At 40.7% G+C, this 13,980-nt stretch overlaps 1 protein-coding gene across 9 annotated transcripts in view; it reads left to right on the top strand.

The window, feature by feature from the left end:
• MAPRE2 (microtubule associated protein RP/EB family member 2) overlaps positions 1-13,980 on the top strand; it is a 97,772-nt gene that overhangs the window by 70,768 nt on the left and 13,024 nt on the right. For all 9 annotated transcript variants that reach the window (XM_072034677.1, XM_027452119.3, XM_027452116.3 and 6 more), the window contains 2 exons: positions 1,603-1,816; positions 11,910-12,049. In XM_072034677.1, the coding sequence (XP_071890778.1) occupies positions 1,603-1,816; positions 11,910-12,049 (354 nt within the window). The remainder of the gene's footprint in view (positions 1-1,602; positions 1,817-11,909; positions 12,050-13,980) is intronic.

The following is a 13,980-nucleotide window of genomic DNA, read 5'->3' on the forward strand; positions in this document are numbered from 1 at the left end:
GAATTTCTAACAAAATTACTTAGAAATATGCTGATCTTATAAGTATTCCATGTTTCTTGTCCAAAACTGGGTTTAAGGAATTTCAAGTATTCAAGAGCTGGAATGATTTACCCAGTGATTTGGTAGGTTGGCCGTGCATATGATTCTCTAAAGTTAAGAATGGAGATCTCTTAGAAATAGCTTGTTGTACAACCATAAGGAGTTGGATTTGTGCTTGAGTTTGAGAATTTGAACTCACAAATATAAATTACTACGTTGATAACAATGAATAATGAAAAATCATGTTCTCATGATGTGTATCATTTTAGGATTCTGCGCTGACTTTCGGTGTTGCCTTATTCTGAAACGTAAACAGCCTTATTAGGGAGTCCCTCAAGACTTTCATGAAGCAGAGGAAAACCCTCATTATTTCCTGAAAAGTTGTGGGTGCTTCTATTTACTGAGTGATTTGATAGTGAAGTATCAGAAGGCCCAATAAAGTTGAACACTGTCAATTTTTCTATAGGCTGAAAACTTGCTCTATTCTGTCAATGGAGCATTAAATATCACAATTGGAACAATGAGAAAAGACATGCAAAATGCTATGTGAATCCTTGTTGGAGTATCGTAGACTTACAAGATGCTCTACTGTTGGCTTAGCCTACAAGAAAAAATAAAAATTAAAACAGTTTTAGGTAGCCTTTTTCCAGCTGAAAATTGAATGCATTCAAGAGGCATTCATATTTAACCAGGTTCTTTAATCAGCTGTACGGATCAAGCAAAGCAAGGTAGTCAGTCATCCTTCAGCATTGCCTCTGGTACTCCCTGCCCACAGCATTTGGGAAGCTTGCGCCTCCTGCAGAGCATTACAGAAGTACCTCCTAATACTCTAACACTGCCACGGGTCACCTCTTGGAGGTTTCATTTCTGTGAAAAAATTTGTAGGGCATTGATACGGAGACATCCCCATAGCCTCTTTTTTCTGCTGAAAGTTTATAGGCATTTTAGTCAACCTTTACATAGAATAATTTGTTGACCTGTATAGCTATATACGGAATGCAAAAAAAAATACAAAGTTGAAACCTCAGGGTTAATTCATATGATGAACATGTACTGCCAAAATGTAGGTTGGTTTGAATTTCAGCATGTCTTGGAAAAGCTACTGGGCTTTTGTAGTGAAGAGTACAACAGAGCAAGGAACTTTGGACTTTTTTGAAGAATTGGTCACAGTTAGTATGCCCAACTGCAGCATATCCATTAAAAAACAGAAATCCCCAGTTAGTTGAGTAGTGCTATTCCAAGGACAGCTTCGTTCACCACAGCTGTCACTGCAGGAAGAAAGGGGTAACTCTGGAAGAGCAGTTTTAAAGGCTTGCATATAGCTCGCATATATGATGGAGCTAGTTTAAAGGCTGGGTTTTCATTTTATTTCATTTTTATTTCTTAAGACCCTTGCAATTCCAACATAGTTTGTTCCCATTTATGAAGAAAATGATGTCAGAGGAATATATGCTGAAAGAGTTAGAAGTTTGGGGTTTTGCTTTTTAAAAAAAAAATAGTTTGTGTGTATTAATTTAAAAATGGCAATGATGTTTTTACTGGAACCTCTATTCTAACTTTCAGGTCATTCCAGTGGAAAAACTGGTCAAAGGGCGCTTCCAAGACAACTTAGATTTCATTCAATGGTTTAAGAAGTTCTTTGATGCTAACTATGATGGAAAGGAATATGATCCCGTGGAAGCTCGACAAGGCCAAGACGCTCTTCCCCCACCAGATCCTGGTGAACAGATCTTTAACCTGCCCAAAAAGTCTCACCATGCAAACTCTCCTACTGCAGGTATTTTGCGTCATAACGAATTCCATTTCTGTCTCTGAAGATGAGTATAAACTGTGACCCGTTTTATCTAAATAGTAGTTAGAAATTATTTCCTTATGTGCGCAGGCCAATCTTTTTGTGTTGTCGTAGGCTTAGCATCTGAGATGGCAGGAGTTAACTTCTCATGGTGCTGTCTGGTTAGGCCCAGTTCTGTCAGTGGTAGGGCCTCCCCCACTGAAGCTCTGATATAAATTTTGTGGACTCTAGTGGTATCTGATGGTGAAGAAAAAGGCTTTTAAGCATCTGATCGCTGCCTGTGGTGTGTGCATGTATATTCAACAAAAGGAAATGGGGGGTGTGCTTTTCACACACCTCCACCCATACAGGAAATTGGTAACAGGCTGATTTTCTTAAATTATTTTTCTTATGTTGTCAAATCCTAAGTGTGGTCTAGAAAGAAAAATAATAAAATGATTTGTGCTTTTGCACATGCTTATTGCTCCGGTACACTAGTCCCCTGTGTAAGCAACATGGAGCTGTTGCTCATTCTCGAAGATACACCTGTCCTCTCACATTTTGCCTTGTGTTTCTACAACTAAACAACTAGGATCTAAACAACTAAGCCTGATCTTCAGTATTTATGTAATAGAGGCACTACTGGTCACTAAACAGATGCTGTTTTTCTTGATAACTGAGTTAAGTGAACAAGAGAACAGAACTTTTTTTTTTTTAATTAACCACTAAACAAGTGGTGCTGGGGTCGGTTGCCTGGAGATACGTAGGTTTGTACACACATAAGCACACATGTATGCACACTTAATTCCTTTATTGATGTGTCCTGGGTTTACCTTATTCGTGCTAACCCAGGCAATAATGATTGATTTTCAGTTGGCATAATTCTGTGACCTGTATTCTCTCATGGGCTCAGATATATACTGATGCTGGCAACAGGGGCAGGCAACCTCAGTTTTAGACTAGCTTAAGCTCTGAAATCATACACAGATTTCCACATTCTGCTCTGATCATTTCTGACGTCAAAGGTGAGCATATTTGGCCAGCTGCCTTCATCTCCTTAGTGCTCCCAGTAAGTTGAGCACCAAATAGCAGGCCAGTGGTGCTCTGAGCTTCTGCAGTTCTGTTTTGTTTTTTAACATCTTTGTTTTGCACCATCTTGCATCTAAGCTTCTGAATTTCAGGACTTGGTATGGTATAATTTTCTGTGTGTTGTCTTGAAACAAGTGCTAATACCATGGTGTGGTCCATTTGAGAAACTGGAATTTAGAATACCATTAAACATGGTATTAAAAACCATGTTTAAGTCGTTTTGCCAATGGTCTGTTTTTACCTAAGTCACAAATATGTCATCCAAATTACAGCTGTGGAGGTGAGAAATAGAATTGCTGTTGGAGTGGAAGCAGCCAGTTCATTTGGATGTTGATGCAATGATCTCATGTCCTATTGCTGGTTGTATAAGTGCATGTCACATGCCTTCTGTATGGAGTAGGACAACTGAGATGATTTCTGTTAAGATTTTATGGTTGTGGAAGTTAGTCGTTGGAAAGAAAGCTGCCTTTTTTAAGTATTGATTAAATTATGTAATTATTGTATGGAATTATGGTGGGAAAGACACTACTGTAGTGTTTTGTTTTTTTTTTTTTTGAACCAGGGAAGAAGGGTATAGAGCTGCCTGAGGCTAGGTGAAGTAAGAGTTATGTCTTTTATTGCTGCTTGTGTTGAACAGGACTGTGTTGGTTATGTGTCAGTCAGGCTTATCCAATTTCCAGTTGAGCATGTTTTAATTTCACTGATGTCTTTGTGCCTCACCTCACGATACCACGTTGCCTGATTGCTTAAAAGAATGGGAGCCCTTACATGGTGCCTGTTGGTGTAGGACACTCGGGGAGGAGGGCTGGTCGCATCCGCAGGCTTGTGTGTGCCTCAGCATCTGCTGGTTGGGGTTAAGCTGGTAGGATGTGGGAGCAAGTCCCAGGTAGCTGAGAAATGTTCATCAAAGATGTGCTTCTGTACCTCTGTTTTGGGTGTGTGCCTGTGCATGCATGCGTGGACTTCACTAGAAGTGAATACACTGCAGTGGTTATAGGAACCATAATGACACTGCCCATATGAGTAAAACAAACTTAGCCATTTATACTAAAAAGGAAAAAAAAAAATCTGAGTTCTACAGCAACCAAAGAATTCTCTGCCCCATCTGGAGTTGCATCTTCCTCGATAATACAATCACAAAGAGGGAATGTATGCCCACGAGTAAGTGCAACATCAGCTGGCATAGTTTAAATAGCTATCTATAACTTTAATGCTGTTTTTTTGTTGTTTTTTTTTTTTTTTTACTCCACAACCCTGGGTCTTTGGTGAAATAGCTGAGGTTTAGGGCACAGCTCTACTTCCACTGACTTTGTTGTGGGAGCAATAAACATTGTGGGCTGCTTGATGCAGCAACCTCTTACACCAATGCTGCAAACGTTTGCCAGCATCAATTGCAGTTTGCCACAGTAGCTTGCCTCTATTTTTGTGTTTTCTTTATGCTATTTTTAACATGTGATTTGCTTTACTTTACCACTGAGGCTTTGAAATTGTAATGAATTTCAAATCATTAACAAAACAAAAAGATGCGGTAGTGCTATAAAATAAAGAAACCAGCAGGTCTTTTAACATAATCCAAAAGTATTTAAACAGCGTGCAGCAGACGCACCCACGTGTATGCATCTTCTGTTGAGTCTCAGGAGCAGGCAGACATACGGGCAGTCATTCGCATTGTATTTTTGTTTTTGTCACTGACCTTTAAATCCGCCTATTCCAAATGGATGTATGTACATATTTAAGGGAGTAATATATTTAGCTCCTAGTTATTTCACGTGTGTTTCAGATGATTCATACTGTTCCACAGAATAGCTGTTCCAGCGCTCTTTGCCAGAGCTTTGTTTCTGAGTGATTTAGGAGGTGCTAATCTCTTTCATTATTCATAACTGGGGTTCTAGCACTGTCCTTTCGGGGGTGGACTAAGATATATGATTCAGTTTCCAAAAAAGTGGTCAAATCCCTAGAGAGCACTCTGAAAGCTTACCCTAATATGGTAGCTGTAATGAGTTGGTATTATTTGGGGTGTTTTAACCTGACACTAAAGCTTGGCAGACCCGCTGTATCTGGTAGCTGCTTTCTGCACCTGTAGGTGGATATTTACCTGCAATCTCTGCAAAAGCCAAGTGTGGTCCAGACTTCATTTTTCAAGATGCTGTTAAAACAAACCAGAACTGGAGAAGTCTGAAAACACCAATTCTTGTGCTAATCGCAGAGCACACCTACAGCAGTTTCCCTACCCCTTCCAAAGGTACCCACACCAAAGTTTTCATCCTTTACGGAGGGGAACCAGCAGCACAGCCCACCCATGCAGGCTCTCTGCCAGCAGTACCACAGCTGCTTTTGGATATGATGCCATCTGCCAGCCCTGAGCCTTTAGGTCTCCTACAGCTCCCGCTTTTCTCTAGCACAGTGGTAAACAGCCTACAGATGTAGAGTCACAATTATTGTAAGGGATTAAAATGTTCATGTCCTGTTGTTTGTGCCGGTTCTAATCCTTCCTGTAAGGGGGGGAAAAAAGGAGGGGGCAGAAAAGCTTCATCTGATCAAATTGAAAATTTTGATCCGGTGGTCAGGATTTTAGCTAATGGCTTATGTAAGCCTTCCTCTGTATCGGAGCCAATCTCCGCACAGCACTGCTTTTTGCAGGGTATGGAGTGTCAAAACTATGTGGGTAAAAGACGGCTCAATAAAATTAATTATTTACATACCAGCAAAAAATGTGAGAGGTTCTTAGATCTGAAGGCTGCTCGTCTTCTTGTTCTGAAATATTCTGTGAGAGCAGGATGACTAAAGCAGAGCTGGAAAATACTGGCGGATCACATGAGAGCTAAAAATAATCGTGCTATGACAGGGAAAATAACCAGGGCAGAATGAACTGTTTGTACACGGATGCTATATATATATATATACGTGTGTGTGTGTGTACGCCATCGAAGAGCCAGTTACGCAAGAAAAATGCCCATGTCCTTTAGGAAGATGGTACACCCTGTAGCGGCAGAAGTGCTGCAAATTAATTTTGAGGGATAAAAATATTCAACAAAACCAGTCTTTATTGTAGCAGTTGCTGATATGATTAAGCGTCCTGGGGGACCAGAGAGCTCATTCCAATGCACTTTTCTTCGCTTTCCACCAAAACCTGCTGCTTGTTCCCCAAATTGCAGGCAGTTGGTAACCCCTGTCGGTTATGGTGTGTTGCTCCAGAGCTATGTGGTGGAGTTTGAAGGCAGGAAGAGCTGCGAGGTGACAAGTTTAAAATGCTTTTGTGTCTAGTTCATGTGAGGCCAAAGAAGTGTGCAGCCCCACAGGAACGGCATGTGCGAGGTGGGGAGGAAAATGGCTCAGCCTTCATACAGATGCACTCCCTCTACCCACATTAGGAGAATTTAATTTTAAAACCCACCGAGACAGAGTTCAGAACACATAGCAACACTGCTTGTGGTGCAGGAGCAAAGGGACTTTTTTTTTTTTTTAATGAGACAACGCTGTTTGAAAAACAGTGGTGAAAATTGCCATCTTACAATTAAGTGTATTATGGGCACCTTACTTAAATCTTGCTTAATTTTTTGCTTGATCTTTCATATTTCAATGTACTTTGAATATTTTTTCAGATTTTTGTTTTCCTTTTGGGATGGCTAAGCAGATAGTTGCAGAATTTCATAATTCTTAGGGTTGTGGTGTTTTGTTTGTTGTTTTTATTGGATCACTTCAAATTTTAAAATGTTTTCTTCTGTTAGGCCTATGTGGAGTGGTTTCATCCATTGAAGGAAGATGAATGCTTGCATGCTTGATTTTTCTAGAGAAAATTCAGTTGACAGGAATTAATGTTGGCCATTTATATTTTGATTATTTTAAATCTAAAGAGAAGTCATTTTATGATGGGGAGAAGGCTGTGGTTAGTTCCTGTCTATCAAGTCATCTCCTGTTAAAGATGAACTGAGGCAGTCATGCCACAAACAAAACTTTTTCATCTGACAAGTAGACTCCATTGTATGTTCTCGTTTGGGTGGCTCGGTTGAAATTTTTTGGTTGGTGTTTCATGTTCAGGTATTTGTACGAACGTCTCTTTGCCAGCTCTCTGGCAGCACTGATGAGCACAGAGCTCATCTGACTGCTGGAGGCAGCAGTGGTGGACATGTGGAGAGCTGAGGAGAGAGGGGTCCTGCCAGCCCCGAGGGAAGCCAGTACCACAGAACAGCCGGGTTGCTGCTTGTTGGGATGCTGCAAGTTGTCAGATTTTGTCCGAGGTTGTTTCATTCCCATTAAGCATCAGTTGTCATCACTAGTGCCACCAAGCATCCCTAAATTGAACAGCTTCTTGCATCCCAGCGTAGCTGTAACAATAAGCGTGCGAGAGTATTAATTTGCTTACTGTTCTCACTCATTTGTTTTAAGTGATTTGAGACTTCGGTTGGTGAATAAATTGCTAGCTCTGTGGCCTCTTGGTGGGTTTGTTTATTCTTCTGCGGCATGAGTCAGGAATATTCGCTTTCTGAAGTTTTTCAACTTGAAATTAATAAAATTTCAAAATTTTTAATTGGAAGGATGCACTGCAAGTGGTTCCCAAATTCCCCTGAAGCAATAGGTGTGAGGGCTCAGCCAGACCTTGCTTGCTCAGGGCTACTGTTGCACTCCACATTGTCCTCACACTTCCACACCGCAGTCATGCCCGTGTTTTTCTGCAATTTTACCTGAACATTTAACAGAGCACTAATTGCTCATAGAGCTTTAAGGAAAACCTGTCTTTAAACATTAAATAGGTCTTGTCTGCAAGACCGCTCTCAGGATGTAAAGTGACCTGGCATCCTAAGCCTGGCTCTGTACCCAAAGCGTACACAGTGCCAACGTGTGCTGCTTTGTATTTTGGAAGTGCACATCTGCCTGTAAAGCTTGTGTTTAGTGAAAAGAATAAAGCTGGAGCTGTGGGGATATATTTAATTAAGATTAAGCTGACTAGTAATTGTTTCTGGAGCCCCACAGATAGAAAACTCTAATGTATTCCAAAATCAGTTCATCTAGCTTATTTCAGTACAAGAACAAAATATCTTCTCTTTAGTAATTTGTATTTAGAAGCAGTCAGTGCTAAAGTGAACTCATCTCTGCTAGTGTTACATGGGCAGGTACAAAAAGTTATCCAGGTGCTAATTGATGCAGCTGCAATACATTTTAAAAATATCAAATTGAACCCTGTATTGACCTAAAAGCAGAACATTCTGGAATAGAAGTTTTCATGGAAGGATGGAGGCTGGAAGGGACCTCTGGAGGTCTCCTGCTCCAACCCCCTGCTCAGGCAGGGCCACCCAGAGCAGGGTGCCCACATCCAGGAAGCTTTTGAAGATCTCCAAGGAGAAGACCTCACAACCTCTCAGGGCAACTTGTGCCAGTGCTCCATCACCCACATAGAAAAGGATTCTTTTCTGAAGTTTAAATACAATTTATCACATTTCACGTTGCAACTCCTGCCTCTTTTCCTTTGACTGCGCACCACTGAAAAGAGCCTGACTTCATGTCCAGGTTGGTGTCCACCCCCAAGTCCTTTTCTGCTGTGCTGCTTTCAGGGCAGCTGACACCCTGTGTATTCTGGGGACTGGGGTCTCTCCTTTCAGTGCAGGACTCTGCACTTGTCTTTAAACATCTACAGTACATGCGGAAACAAATCTGTAATAGCTAGCATTTATAGCACTGATTATGATGCAGTTCTCTGAGTTCAGTGAAAAGAGCTGATAAGAGTGTGTTTTTTATATAAGATTTTAGCATAAAACACTGTGCTTTCTCAGAATATGGAAATAGGACTTCATGGACTGCTGTCCAAGCAAAACAAATAAACCTACTTTTTATGATGTAGGTCATGTGGGATGCCTGAAAAGTCTTACTAAACATAACTACCAGTATAAATGATTTTTTTGGAGATGAACAATAAATGTTTTCATGGAAGATGTAATATTGAAGAGAATTTGAACTGTTTGTATTATGTAGCACCTATGAACAACAAATTAGGAGTTATTCTATGCCTGCACTAATTGACTGCAAAGTCATTGTGGCACTTAATAGCAAAGTTATTAAGGTCTATTATGATTTTTCATCTCCATTTAGATATCTGGCTGTCTCAAGCACTTTGCAGTACTCTACAAACCAGCATCCTTTAATTTCTTTATGAAATCAAGCTTCTGTTACAAATGGGAGGGTTGTCTCTGAGCTGAATGCAAAAACGATGTTTTAGAATAAATGTGCATTAAAGCTTTTTTATTTTTTTTTACTTCCAGGAAATTTTATATTAGAAAACCCAAGGCATTCTGTTGCAATTAAGTTCTGTCCAGCTGTTGCCGATACTGTCTGAAATGCTCAGATCATATAGCTGGTTTATAAGTGTGTTCCTGAAGTTAGAATACGTGTTGATTTAACAGCTGATCCTGAGCAGCAGAGCAAAAGTCAATTTCTTTTAATTTGTTGGGACTTCATAAAGCTTAGTAGCATTTCACTGTAGAAATTTAAAAGGCTTTATGGCTTCCAAAGGAGAAGGCAGAACATAGTGCTGTGTATTTGGTACTTTCCAGTCCTCTCTGTCCACAGATGGTGGTGATGTGAGATTGTTCAGTGTGCTCTGGGAGGGTGTCTCAGCTGCAAATTACAATACCTGAGGAGTCAATGTCTGTGCTTGTGTTGTCCTTAACTCTCTCTGCAGGTCAAAAAAGCAACACGTGCCTAATGATTTGGCTTGTGATCACTGCCATAGCCTACGAAGACCGAGCTCACTTCGTGGGATGGTTGAGCAGGAGAGGGAGCGCCGTGCAGCAGCTGCACAGCCTGTCTTGCTCAGGGCATGCGCTATAACCCTGAGGGGAAACTGTGAGAAGCTGCTAGGTCTGGGGGTGCTGCCCTTGGAAAAAGCTAGGCAGCATGTCCTCCACTTCTGTGAGGGTACTTGAAGAGGAAGTCTGGTTCTGCCATTGAAAAAGAAGGGTAGTTGGTAGAGGAGTAGGCCAAGGTCTCACATCTGAAAGTCCATAGCTTGTTTTATAGCATTTAAGTTTCAGCTCATGTCCCAGACTGCATTCTACAGCTGTAGGAAGCAATAAGAAATGGGGAAATTGAGTTGAATGTGATAGCAGGGAGTGAGGCCTTCTAACAATACTGCTAGAGTGCTACAGTCCAAGTGATAATTTCATGCATATTTTCATTCATGCATGTGTTTCTCTTGCATATTTCAACACCTATTTTCTTCTATTTATCTGCTAACCCAAATAAATGTAATCTTCCTGGCTTTGAAAGCACCTTAACAATCCCATTCTTAAGTAGCTGACTTTTAGTTAGTCAAAATATCAACCCAACCTGGAAAAAGCATAATGAAGGCAGACTAATTTTTTTCTTAGATTGCCCACAGAAATAAATAGCAGCAAAAGATCTTGATGTTTTTAGTAGTCTCCCATAAGTGATTTATTCTTTGGTCTGTGTGTGATGGTTTAAAAAAAAAAAAAAACACCTTCAGGCACACAGACTATGTTGAATTTTCCCAACTTTAGCGAGTCTGTGTACTGGCGTCTGAAATCTTCTGGAGGTGAGTTTAAGCAACTATTGCCGCTGTTCTTTCCCATCATTTTTCAGCTTCTCCAAGGGATCATTGTACTCAGGCCTAGGTCATTAAGACAGCGGGACCTGTATGCCTTGGTCATATGGGCAGTCTCCAAGTCTTCTTCCCCACTGCCTTCCTCCCTTTCCTTTTCCTTGTGCTTTCATGCTGGTGGTGCCTTTGCAAAACATGGGTACCAACACATTGCTCCATTAAAACGTTGTCTGAAATGGGAGATGTGTTGTGAAAATGACAAAACGGAGCAATCAGAAGTGTGTCCTCCTCCTTTGGCTCGGGGGAGCAGCTGGCCATCAGATTTAGGTTAAATATTAGGAATAAATTCCTTACTGTGAGGGTGGTGATGCCCTGGCACAGGCTGCCCAGAGAAGCTGTGGATGCTCCATCCCTGGAGGTGTTCAAGGCCAGGCTGGATGGGGCTTTGGGCAGCCTGGTCTGGTGGGAGGTGTCCCTGCCCATGGCAGGGGGTTGGGTTGGATGGTCTGTAAAGTTCCTTCCAACCCAAAGCATTCTGTGATGAACTGCAAGCTCAGAGCTCAGCTGGCATTTGGGCACTTACTGGGTTTGGTCTTTCTCTTGGCTTCAGAGCCAAGAAAAGCTGACAGTGGAGGAAGGCTATGGAGCCCAGGGCACATCTGTACAAGTGTTTTTTCTTCTTTAGAAGACCCAGTGGTGGGGTGGGGTGGGGAGCCAGCTGAGGCTCCCATGATGAGGCTCTCCAAAGCCTGTCTCACCAACATTTCTCTGACGGGGCATTTGTGCACCACTGGTGCCATGAGGAGTACCTGTATGTACTTAGTAGCTGCTGGTCTTGCTGGTGAAGGCGTTTCCCTGTGCTCCGTCAGGTCTGCAGTACAAGTAATTGGAGACAAATAGTGAAACCTAAGCAGATCAGCACAGATCGCTTGGTCCCTATGGCAACAGCGAGTTCACCAGTGGATTGAGTTCTGCCTGCACTGCCTGAATCTCAATGCCCTCGTCTCTGTGACAAGCTGCTGTGAAAACGAGGGAAGCACGCAGGCGGTGTAGCTGACTTTATTTCAAGTCTGTCTTTCTCCGGGGGGATTGCGGATAGATGCGTACAGTAAATATTAGGCCAGGGGAATTGTCTCTTAACAGGATCTTTTTTTTTTTTTTTTTTTTTTTTAAGAACTGAAAGCTGCCGACAGCTAAGGGACCTTTATACCCCTAATCTGATTTTTATTTATTTTACTTTCGGAGTCGCTTCACTCTGAGTAGTAAGGTCAAAGTAAAACTGCTGGGAAATTTAGTTTTTCCTTTCCTAAGGTAGAACACTGGAACTTTTTCCACTGTAATCGTGAAGTAATTGTGTGAATGGCTGTCTGTAAATACGCTTATTTCAGTATCGGGTTAATAAGAGTGTATTTATCCCAGGGATAAGTCTTGATCATTGTTATTTATTGTACCTTTTAGGTGCTGCTAAATCCAGTCCAGCTTCTAAACCAGGATCAACACCTTCTCGCCCATCTTCAGCAAAAAAAGCTGCACCAAGCAGCTCAGCATCCAAATCAGATAAAGATTTGGAAACTCAAGTCATACAGCTCAGCGAACAGGTAAATTTGCTTTAGGCGTGAAATTAGATGCATTTATTGCCACAGACAGGCATGAAATCTAATATTGCCCTCTGCTGAATGATGTCCTCCAGAATTATGAAGGGACAAAAGATTGAAATAGCTCAGCTGGGAAAAAAAAAGATTTATTGTTTAAAATGTCATTTAATAGAGATGACTGGTGTTGTGCCAATAATTCTAAAAGGAGATCTTAGCAGTGGCAGGTAAGTCTTACTGAAGTACGAGAGCTTCATTACAGATAATTGTATTAAATAGGTTTTGGGATATATCTTTTTTTCACTTGTATAGGAAAAATCTTGATACTGTCTTTGTTGTTGTGTGCTACAAATTTGAAATAAATCACTTTAATGTGTTGTGGAGAAGACAAGCCTGTTTGTAATATCAAGGTGTTAGAGAATTGCAGCTGAACTGAGACTAGCTCATTGCACTCTGCTTTCTGGAATGAAAGATTTCAGAAGGTAATATTCCATTTTTAATTTATAAATGGGAACTACCTTTGTGAAAATACCTAGTTACGAATAATAATCTGCAATGTAATTAACAAAATTTCAGAATTTCTTCAGTGTTGTGAATGTAAAGCCTTAATTTATGCTATTTGTGCTCTGACACCACTCTGTCATTCTTGGACATTCAAGAGTGTCTGCACTGGACATAAAGAAATAACCGAATCTGGCTCAAATCTATGAAATCTATGCTGTCAGGATGGTGTCAAGGCTACTAATATAAATGAGACCTCATTCCTGTATTTGCCCTAGATGGAGGAAAATTGAAAGGAAAAGATTCATATTTTAGAGCAAGAGCTGCCCAGCAGCTGCATACAGGAAGAAGTCATTATTCTGGATCAAGTATAATTTTCCACAATTAAGGGCGTTTCAGTTTCAGACTCTCATTGACCTGAACAGCACAGATTTCAGTTTGTTTGGGCACTAACTGCAAGTTCTTGGTTACTGTTATGTACTTAAAAGTGGTGACGGATAGCCACATCCCAAACATGATGTACTGCCTTCAGTGTGTAATTCTGATCAACAGCAAGCTTCCAACTGGATGTTCAGTTGTTGCTTGCTGTAACAGAGATGTTTGATATATTTTACAAGGAATGGGTATATATTTTTTATATTTTTTTGATGGATTTTTTTATCATTGTAAGTAGAGTTCAAATATCACTTAGATGTGGTTTAAATCCATGACATTTGCACTTAGAAGTCAGAATGTGTTCACTTCAGCAAGAAGTCAGTTGGGGTCTTAGCAAGATAAAAATATTTGATCTTTACTAAAATACAAACAGGCAGTCACTATCACATCCACTGCTAATGTATTCCTAGCAACTTCTACGTGTGAAAACCTTGAGCTTTATATACAAATCACCCTGAGGAAAACTGATGATTTCCTCCATCACCAAGGAGAAATTTTGAAGATTTGGAAAGCTGGCATTTTAAAAGCTAGTTTTTAAGAGACCTTTCCTAGCTAGAATGGTCTAGGAAGCTTTTTTTTGAATGCTGGCAGCATTTGGTATCTCATTTTCTATTAATGATTAATTGTGCACCCCAGGCACGTAACAAAAGCCAAAAAAAGCTATGGTGCAAGCAGCTTTGAGCCAGGTGTTTTTGATCTTCTATCTGAATATGCTGGAAGAGCCAAATTGCCCATTTTTCCCCACTCTCCAGCAACCACGGGAAGTATGGGCAGGAGCCATTTATACTCCTTTGCTGTCTTGATTATTAGTAAAAGTTGTTAAATAGTATCTGTCAATATCATATTCTTATGTGGTTGTAACAGGCTTTTTTTCAGCCCTTTCATGAATGGCAGCTAAGGGAGATTCAGACATCCAAACTTATGTGCAACTTGTAGTGGAAAGTTTTAAGTAGTAGGGATGGCCATGTACTAGATTTTACCATAGGGTTGGTTAATGAGCT

This window comes from Anas platyrhynchos, chromosome 2 (genome assembly GCF_047663525.1).
Source record: "Anas platyrhynchos isolate ZD024472 breed Pekin duck chromosome 2, IASCAAS_PekinDuck_T2T, whole genome shotgun sequence".
Classification (NCBI taxonomy): domain Eukaryota; kingdom Metazoa; phylum Chordata; class Aves; order Anseriformes; family Anatidae; genus Anas; species Anas platyrhynchos.